Source organism: Lissotriton vulgaris (genome assembly GCF_964263255.1).
Source record: "Lissotriton vulgaris chromosome 8 unlocalized genomic scaffold, aLisVul1.2 SUPER_8_unloc_1, whole genome shotgun sequence".
NCBI lineage: Eukaryota > Metazoa > Chordata > Amphibia > Caudata > Salamandridae > Lissotriton > Lissotriton vulgaris.
In genome coordinates this window covers 4,278,701-4,290,726 of record NW_028240615.1, presented here as the reverse complement: position 1 = coordinate 4,290,726, position 12,026 = coordinate 4,278,701, and the positions used below count along the sequence as shown (strand labels likewise).

General features: G+C 50.5%; 1 protein-coding gene across 1 annotated transcript in view; it reads right to left on the bottom strand.

Moving 5' to 3' along the window:
• Window positions 1–12,026, bottom strand: part of STK24 (serine/threonine kinase 24) — a 745,744-nt gene that overhangs the window by 101,958 nt on the left and 631,760 nt on the right. The window contains exon 6 of the mRNA XM_086947876.1: window positions 11,004–11,189. Within this exon, the coding sequence (XP_086804002.1) occupies window positions 11,004–11,189 (186 nt within the window). The remainder of the gene's footprint in view (window positions 1–11,003; window positions 11,190–12,026) is intronic.

The window sequence follows — 12,026 nt, the reverse complement described above, 5'->3', positions numbered from 1 at the left end:
AGAAGTGACTCCAAGGGCTACTTCACTGGCCTCCTGTTCAGAGCCACATGCACATAACAGGCTCCCACCATCTTTAACCTGCACCTGAACCCAGCCTGAATCCTGAACCCCCAAGAGGTCTTCATCCACTCCTGGACCCTTGGTTGAGGTGCTAAATATGGCCAGATGGCCAGTTTCCAACACTGAGGACTTACACTAAATTTGGCTAAAAAAAAAGACTGGGACCAACCTGCTCGCCTATCCATCCGAGGTGCAATGTCGGGGGACTAACTTTGCGGCGTCTTCCTCTATGTTTTACTCCACAGCACCAAATCCTTTTCAGCTGTACTTCGCCAAATGGGTATCCGGCCTTGTGGAGCTGTCTTCAGCTGTAGCCCTCTGCTTCGCCCTTCTGGAAATTTCCAACTTCCTTTTCGGCGATTAAGTTCCAAGGTAAACATCTTCACTGCGGCTTCGCCACACAGCCATCCGACGACAACGCTCTCTCCTTGGAGACTCCAGCAGCCTTGCCCTGCTGAACTTTTACCTTCTCTGACTTATTTCTTTCCACATTTTGTTTTTAAGTATGAAAGTAAGCATTGACCAGGGCACAATCCACTTCTTATATCCAAACCGCACTCCATCCCACTTGGCCTTAACTTTCGACTCTGACCCGTTGTAGAGCGACTTGATATCTGCGGTTGGCGCTTTGATCTGTTAAGCGCTATTTTTAACCTTAAACTCTAAAAATTCATAACGCCGGTTCAACTGATAAGAATTTTTTAGCTTTGGTGTCAAATAATTTATTACAATGTATTCAATTTTTCTAAATTGGTTTGGGATTTTTCTTCAGTTGTTTTTACTGTATTACTGTTTGTGTGCTGTATAAATACTTTACAGATTGCCTCCAAGTTAAGTCTGACTGCTTTTTGTACCACATTACCTAGGGTTAATTTAGTGACATTTTGTGGTTCATCCTGCAAGGGACTGTAGCTGTTGTTTGACCAGGGCTCAGACCCCACTCAACCAACAGCCCAATTTCTCACACCGATCAAAACACATCAATACACAAGGTGATGGCATGTCCTTACATTATCGTTTGTGCGAAGTAAAACTGTATGTCCATGCAAATGTAATGATAATTTCAATTGAAAATGTGTTATCTGTAATGGCAGTGCTCTACCACACCAAGCATACTTCACACTACGTCACTCCACTTTACACCACTCCACTCTATGCCCTTCCATATGGCGCCACGAAACTCCATTCTACAAACCACTCCACTCCACTCTATGACATGCCCCTCCACGCCCCTCCACTATAAGACACTCTATGCCACTCCACTCAACTCCAGCCACGCCACTTTACTTCGATTCTACAGCACTCTACTCTAAACCCGACCACTCTACACCCCTCCACTACACACCACTTAGCCAACCCTACTCCAATCTACCCTAATCTACCCCACTCCAATCTACCCCAATCTATCCCACTCCACTCCAGTCTACCCTATTCCCCTCCCCTCCAATCTATCCCACTCTATCCCACTCCACTATAATCTATCCTAGTCCACTCCACTCTACTCTACCCCAATCTACTCCACTCCACCCTGTCCTCCTCACTCCATTCCAAGCTACCCTACGCCAAACTACTCCACTCTTCCTCACTCCAATCTGCCCCAATCGACCCCACTTCAATGTACGCCAACCCACATCACCCCACCCCAATTTACCCCAATCTACCCCACTCCACGCAATCTTCTACTCTACGCGAATCTACCACACTCCAATCTACCCCACTCAACTTCACTCCAATCCAATCTACCTCACTTCAATCAAATCTACCCCACTCCATTCAAATCTACCCCACTCCATTGAAATCTACCCCACTCCATTGAAATCTACCCCACTCCATTTAAACCTACTCCACTCCATTTAAATCTACCCCACTCCATTTAAATCTACCCCACTCCATTTAAATCTACCCCACTCCATTCAAATCTACCCCACTCAAATCTACCCCACTCCATTTAAATCTACCCCACTCCATTTAAATCTACCCCACTCCATTGAAATCTACCCCACTTAATTGAAATCTACCCCATCTCCATTTACATCTACCCCACTCCATTGAAATCTACCCCACTCCATTTAAATCTACCCCACTCCATTTAAATCTACCCCACTCCATTTAAGTCTACCCCACTCCATTTAAGTCTACCCCACTCCATTCAAATCTACCCCACTCCATTCAAATCTACCCCACTCCATTCAAATCTACCCCACTCCATTCAAATCTACCCCACTCCATTCAAATCTACCCCACTCCATTCAAATTTTCCCCACCCCATTCAAATTTTCCCCACTCCACCCCAGTCCACGCCACTCCATTCTACCCCATCTCCACCACAATCTATCGTACTTCAATCTACAATACCACAACCTATTCCACTCCAATCTACTCCACTTCAATCTACTTCACACTACACCAATCTTCCCCACTTTACCCTACTCCACCCCACTTTAATGTGCCCCTCCCAATATACCCCACACCACTCCAATCTACCCCACTTCAATCTATCCCACTCCAATCTACCTCACTCCACTTCAATGTACCCTACTCCATTCCAATCTACTGTACTCCATTCCAATCTACCCAACTTTAGTCCACCAGTCTACCCCACCCCAATCCACTACAATGTATCACACTCTCCTCCACCCTAATCTACCCCACTCCACTCCAATCTAACCCGCTCCACTCCAATCAACCACAATCCAACTCACTCCACTATTCCCCAATCGACCCCACTCCTATTTACCCTACTCAACTCCAATCTACCTCACTCTACTCCCCTCCAATATACCCCTCTCAATTCCACACAATCTGCCCCACTACACTCTACCCTACCCCACGTAACTGCAATCTAGATCATTCCACCCCAATCTCCCCAATATACCCCACTCTACCCCAATCTACCTCGATCTACCCCACTGCAATCAACTCAATCTACCCCACTCCACTCCAATATACTCACTGCACTCCAATATACACCACTCTACCACAATCCACCCCAATCTGCCCTAATTCAATCTACCCCACTCCAATCTACCATGCCAATCAACCCCACTCCCCCTCTCCAATCTACCCCACTCCACTCCAATCTACCACACTCAGCTCCACTCCAATCTACCCCACCCCAATCTAACACACTCTACTCCACTACAAAGTACCCCAATCTAGCCCACTCTACCCCACTACAATTTACCCCATTCTACTCTACTATACAACAATCAACTCCACCCTATCCCAATTTACCCCACTCCACTCTACCCAAATCTATCCCACTCCATTTTACTCCAAATTACCACACTTCAATCTACCATAATCTACTCTACCCCACCCCACTAACTTTTAGCCAAACTTAACAGCAGCCACATTGGTGTACAACATAGCTAAAATGCATTGCCAATAGCTCTTGCATGGGAGAGACCTATTGGCTTTGCCACTGCTTGTTGTTACTGTAGTCCGCGGCAGACGCAGCGTTCATCAATAGAATTTTAGTGCTTCGCCTGTCTTGCTCCCTGCCTAATGGGTCTGGTGCAGTCTCCTGGCACTCTTGTGCTGGTCTGGCAGGGCAGGTTCAGGGATACATTTATTGGGCAGCCGGCAATGAGCTTTGCCAAACACGGCTTATGCCATGCACTGCCTACCACATAAACTGGCACCCTTATTTTCTTCCTTCTTGCCACCTAACACACTTTCTGCTGAAAGGTCTGCAGCAAAATGGGGGGAATCTTTTTAAAGTGATTGCTTCATATGCCCGGTATTGGGCGGGGCGGGGCTGGGCTCGTTGACATCAGATGGAGCAGGAGTGGGTTGCACGGCCGGCCAAACAGTCATGCACACTTGGCATGTTCTCTACTGGGCTGTGTGGAACAGCCCAGTGGAGACATGCTATGCCCAGCCTCCCAGGCACTGCATGAGCGGTCAAACAGGCCGCTCAGACCAACCATGATGCTGCTCCTGCAACGTTGTGTTTAGCTGGGAGAGTCCGGGAGCCTGGGTGCTTCCGGTGGCAGAGAGCGAAGACAGAGGAGAGACATGCGGTGGCGGTGGCAAAAAGGTACGTTTATTTTTTTTTCAAGCCTCCCCCCTCCACCACCCCGCCTGACTACCCCTATCAGGGGCAGCCGTCACTGTACCCTATACATCTGTCTGACAGCTATGTTGTCAACAAGCATTTACAATGGTCTTGTCTTTGTTAACCCGTTGGCTGCTGCCGTCAGCACTACCTCGCTGGTGCTGCCGTCGGCCAAAAGCTGACGCGACCGCGCCCATTTCTTTAAAAACGGCCGCACTGCTGCAAAAAAGTGGAAGCAGCCAGCGGGGTAAAGTTAGAGCTATTGGCATTGCTCATGACATTATTTTTGTTTTTAAAACATATAAATAAATGGCATTGTTATTTACAATGCCAATAGCTTAATCTCTCACAAATGCGAGACCTATTGCATTTGCACCCACACACAGAGACACACACACACACACAGAGCCACACAGAGCAACACACACACAGACAGAGCCACACACACACACAGTCAGAGCCACACACACTCACAGACAGTGCCACACACAGACAGAGCGCCACACACACTGAGCCACACACACACACAAACACAGTGAGCCACTCACACAGTGCGCCACACACACACAGCGCGCCACACACACACAGCGCACCACACACACACACAGAGCGCCACACACACAGAGTGCCACACACACACAACAGACAGAGCAACACACACACACACACACACACACACATACACACAGACAGAGCCACACACAGACAGAGCCACACACACACAGACAGAGCCACACACACAGACAGACAGACCCACACAGACAGACAGAGCCACACACACACACAGACAGAGCCACACACACACAGACAGAGCCACACACACACAGACAGAGCCACACACACAGAGCGCCACACACACACATGCACACACACACACAAACACAGCACGCCACACACACAGTGTGCCACACACAGACACACATCGTGCCACACACACACACAGAGCGCCACACAGAGCACCACACACACACAGAGCGCCACACACACACAACAGACAGAGCCACACACACACACACACACACACACACACAGAGCCACACACACACACAGACAGACAGAGCCACACACACACACACACAGACAAGAAAAAACGATAACAATGAGGGACAGAGCCACACACAGACAGAGCCACACACACAGACAGAACCACACACACACATACAGAGCCACACACACACACAGACAGAGCGCCCCACACACACACACAGACAGAGCGCCCCACACACACACAGACAGCGCCCCACACACACACAGACAGCGCGCCAAACACACAGCACGCCACACACACACAAACACAGCGCGCCACCAACACAGCGTGCCACACACACACAGCGTACCACTCACGGCGCGCCACACACACACACAGCGTGCCATACACACACACACAGCGCGGCACACACACACACAGCGCGGCACACACACACACACAGAGCGGCACACACACACACAGAGCGTCACACACACAGAGTGCCACACACACAGAGCGCCACACACACAGAGCGCCACACACACAGAGCCACACACACAGAGTGCCACACACACACAACAGACAGAGCAACACACACACACACACACACACACACACACATACACACAAACAGAGCCACACACAGACAGAGCCACACACACACAGACAGAGCCACACACACAGACAGACAGACCCACACAGACAGACAGAGCCACACACACACAGACAGAGCCACACAGACAGAGCCACACACACAGAGCGCCACACACACACATGCACACACACACACAAACACAGCACGCCACACACACAGTGTGCCACACACAGACACACATCGTGCCACACACACACACAGAGCGCCACACAGAGCACCACACACACACAGAGCGCCACACACACACAACAGACAGAGCCACACACACACACACACACACACACACACAGAGCCACACACACACACACACACAGACAGACAGAGCCACACACACACACACAGACAGAGCCACACACAGACAGAGCCACACACACAGACAGAACCACACACACACATACAGAGCCACACACACACACAGACAGAGCGCCCCACACACACACACAGACAGAGCGCCCCACACACACACAGACAGCGCCCCACACACACACAGACAGCGCGCCAAACACACAGCACGCCACACACACACAAACACAGCGCGCCACCAACACAGCGTGCCACACACACACAGCGTGCCACTCACGGCGCGCCACACACACACACAGCGTGCCATACACACACACACAGCGCGGCACACACACACACAGCGCGGCACACACACACACAGAGCGGCACACACACACACAGAGCGTCACACACACAGAGTGCCACACACACAGAGCGCCACACACACAGAGTGCCACACACACAGAGCGCCACACACACAGAGCGCCACACACACAGAGCCACACACACAGAGAGCCACACACACACACACAGAGAACCACACACACACAGAGAGCCACACACACACAGAGAGCCACACACACACAGAGAGCCACACACACACAGAGAGGCACACACACACACACACAGAGAGCCACACACACACACAGAGACACACACACATACACAGAGAGCCACACACACACAGAGCACCACACACACACAGAGCACCGCACACATAGAGCACCACACATATAGAGCACCACACACACAGAGCACCACACACACAGAGCGCCACACACACACAGAGCGCCACAAAACACAGAGCGCCCCACACACAGAGCGCCCCACACACAGAGCGCCCCACACACACACAGAGCCCCCCCCACACACACAGAGCCACACAAACAGAGCCCCACACCCACACATACACACACAGAGCCACACACACACAGAGCCCCCCACACACACACAGAGCCGCACACATATACACACACACACAGAGCCACACACAGAGCCACACACGCAGAGAGCCACACACACAGAGAGCCACACACACAGAGAGCCACACACACAGAGAGCCACACACACACACAGAGCCAAACACACAGACAGAACCACACACACAAACACAGACAGAGCCACACACACACAGAGCCACACACACAGACAGAACCACACACACACATACAGAGCCACACACACACACAGACAGAGCGCCCCACACACAGACAGAGCGCCCCACACACAGACAGAGCGCCCCACACACACACACAGACAGCGCCCCACACACACACAGACAGCGCGCCAAACACACAGCACGCCACACACACACAAACACAGCGCGCCACCAACACAGCGTGCCACACACACACAGCGTGCCACTCACGGCGCGCCACACACAGCGTGCCATACACACACACACAGCGCGGCACACACACACACAGCGCGGCACACACACACACACACAGAGCGTCACACACACAGAGTGCCACACACACGGAGCGCCACACACACAGAGCGCCACACACACAGAGCCACACACACAGAGAGCCACACACACACAGAGAGCCACACACACAGAGAGCCACACACACACAGAGAGCCACACACATACAGAGAGCCACACACACACAGAGAGCCACACATACACAGAGAGCCACACACACACAGAGAGGCACACACACACACAGAGACACACACACATACACAGAGAGCCACACACACACAGAGCCCCACACACACACAGAGCACCACACACACACAGAGCACCGCACACACACAGAGCACCACACATATAGAGCACCACACACACAGAGCACCACACACACAGAGCACCACACACACAGAGCGCCACACACACACAGAGCGCCACAAAACACAGAGCACCCCACACACAGAGCGCCTTGCACAGAGAGCCCCACACACAGAGCGCCCCACACACACACAGAGCCCCCCACACACACACAGAGCCACACAAACAGAGCCCCACACCCACACATACACACACAGAGCCACACACACAGAGCCACACACACACAGAGCCCCCCCACACACACACAGAGCCGCACACATATACACACACACACAGAGCCACACACACACACACACACACACACAGAGCCACACACGCAGAGAGCCACACACACAGAGAGCCACACACACAGACAGAACCACACACACACAGACAGAGCCACACACACACACACAGACAGAGCGCCCCACACACACACAGACAGAGCGCCCCACACACACACAGACAGAGCGCCCCACACACACACAGACAGCGCCCCCCACACACACAGACAGCGCGCCAAACACACAGCACGCCACACACACACAAACACAGCGCGCCACCAACACAGCATGCCACTCACGGCGCGCCACACACACACACAGCGTGCCATACACACACACACAGCGCGGCACACACACACACACAGCACACACACACACAGAGCGTCACACACACAGAGTGCCACACACACAGAGCGCCACACACACACACACACACACACAGAGAGCCACACACACACAGAGAACCACACACACACACAGAGAGCCACACACACACAGAGAGCCACACATACACAGAGAGCCACACACACACACAGAGAGGCACACACACACACAGAGAGCCACACACACACACACACAGAGACACACACACACACACACACACAGAGACACACACACATACACAGAGAGCCACACACACATACACAGAGAGCCACACACACACAGAGCCCCACACACACACAGAGCACCACACACACACAGAGCACCACACACATAGAGCACCACACATATAGAGCACCACACACACAGAGCACCACACACACAGAGCGCCACACACACACAGAGCACCACAAAACACAGAGCGCCCCACACACAGAGCGCCTTACACAGAGAGCCCCACACACAGAGCGCCCCACACACAGAGCGCCCCACACACACACAGAGCCCCCCACACACACACAGAGCCACACAAACAGAGCCCCACACCCACACATACACACACAGAGCCACACACACAGAGCCACACACACACAGAGCCCCCCCCACACACACAGAGCCGCACACATATACACACACACACACAGAGCCACACACACACAGAGCCACACACACACAGAGCCACACACGCAGAGAGCCACACACACAGAGAGCCACACACACACACAGAGCCACATAAATCACACAGAGAGCCACACACACAAACACACAGAGCCATACACACACACAAGAACGATCACAACCAGGGAACAGAGGCATGAAAAAACGATCACAACCAGGGAACAGAGGCAAGAAAAACAAGAAGAGGCAAAAAAACGGGCACAATCAGGGAACAGAGGCAAGAAAAAACGATAACAATGAGGGAACAGAGGGCAGAAAAAACAATCACAACGAGGGAAGAGAGGGCAGAAAAACAACCACAACGAGGGAACAGAGGGCAGAAAAACAGATCACAACGAGGGAACAGAGGGCAGAAAAACAGATCATAACGAGGGAACAGAGGGCAGAAGAACAACCACAATGAGGGAACAGAGGGCAGAAAAACGAGGGTACAGAGGGCAGAAAAACAGCCACAACGAGGGAACAGAGGGCAGAAAAACCGATCACAACGAGGGAACAGAGGGCAGAAAAACAACCACAAAGAGGGAACAGAGGGCAGAAAAACAACTACAACGAGGGAACAGAGGCCAGAAAAAACTATCACAACGAGGGAACAGAGGCCAGAAAAACAATCACAACGAGGGAACAGACGGCAGAAAAACAATCACAATGAGGGAACAGAGGGCAGAAAAACGAGGGAACAGAGGTCAGAAAAACAATCACAACTTGGGAACAGAGGGCAGAAAAACAACCACAACGAGGGAACAGAGGGCAGAAAAGCGAGGGAACAGAGGGCAGAAAAACAACGACAACGAGGGAACAGAGGGCAGAAAAACAATCACGAGGGAACAGAGGCAAGAAAAGCGAGCACTCACCAGCTGGGGCGGAGGACTCGGCAGCTTCTCTTCTTATTCCGGCAGCGGTCAAGCAGAAATTGCTCTCCGAAAAGCCCCGTCATTTTCCGACTGGGGGGCGTGTTTTTCTTTCTCTCCTCTCCCCATTGACTTGAATGTAAAATTCCAGCCAATGGGAAGAGGAGAGAAAGAAACGAAAAAACACACCCCCGAATCCCAAAAAGACAGGGCTTAAATGGACAGACGCCCCTCTCTTCCAATGGCTGGCCTCCGTTTAGGAAGCCAGCCAATGGAGAAGAGGGGCGGGTTCAAGCCCCACACTGAGAAACATAAGATCTCGCCGGCGAGACTGCGCAAGCGCAGCCTACGCAGGCCGAGACCTAAAAAACAGAAGCAAAAAGGCATAGCAGAAGCTTAATTCATGTAAACTGGAGTGCGAAACCCAGAGGCCAAATTAAAGGGCATTATATAAATGCAAACCCTTACCTCTTACATCCCTCCACTATCCTTTTCAATCCAAATAGCAGACTAACATGTCACCGCTCAATTAATTTCATATTTCCCTAGACTAATTCACCACTAATCCTTATTTGTTCCAGAGTAGCATGCAGCTCACAGAAAAAACGCTTTAACACCTCATCAGGGGTGGTAAGCGCTGTATAAATGCAACTATAATACAATACAATACAAACAGAGCATCTTGTTCGACATAAAAAGATCTGTATCCCGGAAAAACTAGTTAAAGAGATATATACTAAATACCAGCTGTGATAGCTTGTATTTGGTTGTAAGGAAGTTGAGTTATTGTTGCATCAACTACTGTAGAATTAGCATCCGCCCACAAACCCTTTAATAGTAGTGCTTTTAATATTATCTAAAATATGGCCACATGCATATTAACTACACACTACATTTATGTTCTTTCAGCAAATACTGATCCATAGGGTCAAAAGTTTCAGCACTGAAGATATTTCAAAATAATGTGCAATTGAGATAGGAAAATATACAGAAACCATGTGGATTACTCACAAAGCTGGGTTCCTTGTTCAAGCAAGCTTCAACAAATTCCTTCAGCGCCTTGCTGTAGTTTCCCTCCAGCGTTGGTGGGAGGTTCTTTGGGATCAGGAATAAAACCTTCATTGGATGGAGTTCTGAATGTGGAGGCTTTCCTTTTGCAAGTTCTATGGCCGTGATGCCCAGTGACCAGATGTCTGCCTAGAAGAGAGAGACAATATACCTCAAATCAGCGGTTCTTAACCTTTTGACTTCTGTGGACCGTCACTGAAACATTACTGGAATCCGGGGAGCCCCCGCTGAGTCAAATGTTGGAAGCCGGGGACCCCAAGCTGGAGCAATTTCAATGATTTGAACCTCAAGACAATATACAAAAATACAGAAACAGGTATACACCAAACACGTTTTGAAATATTTGAATTATTTTGTTTAATTCACAATAAAATATTGAGAATTTTCAGTTTTTTTTTTTTTTTAGTATTTTATTTTTGTTGTTGCTGTCACATGGTATACAGTAACGTACAGTAAATCTTCAGTGCAGCGTCAACATTCAGCTGCCACATTTATTAAAGCAACTTTTTAATATTTTACCCCCCCAACTTAAACTTGCTACTTTCAGGGTTAAGTCCACGATTCTTAGCAATGGTTAATAACAGCATTAGAGTGCCCAAATGCAACTATCAGGTCTCGGTTCAGATATACATTTCGGTAAGGTCATCTGCGGGCATGTTCCCATGGCCCTGTAGCATTTATTGTCTCTACATTTCACTCCCCCCTCCCTCCCATCAATCCAGACCTTCGTCATCCTCTGAGCTATCCTCATCCCCTTCCTCGGGCAGGGGCTCACAGAGGTCTCCCCTATACTTGTTCCAGGGTGACCAAATCCCGTTCCATTTCCGAGGATTATGTCTCTGCTGATACACCGCCCGCTCGGTTAGCATAGTCACATCCATATTTCTGCACCATTGCGCTAGTGTCGGTGTTTCCTGTGCCCCCCAGTTTTTCGCGATGTCACGTTTCGCCAGCATTACACCTATG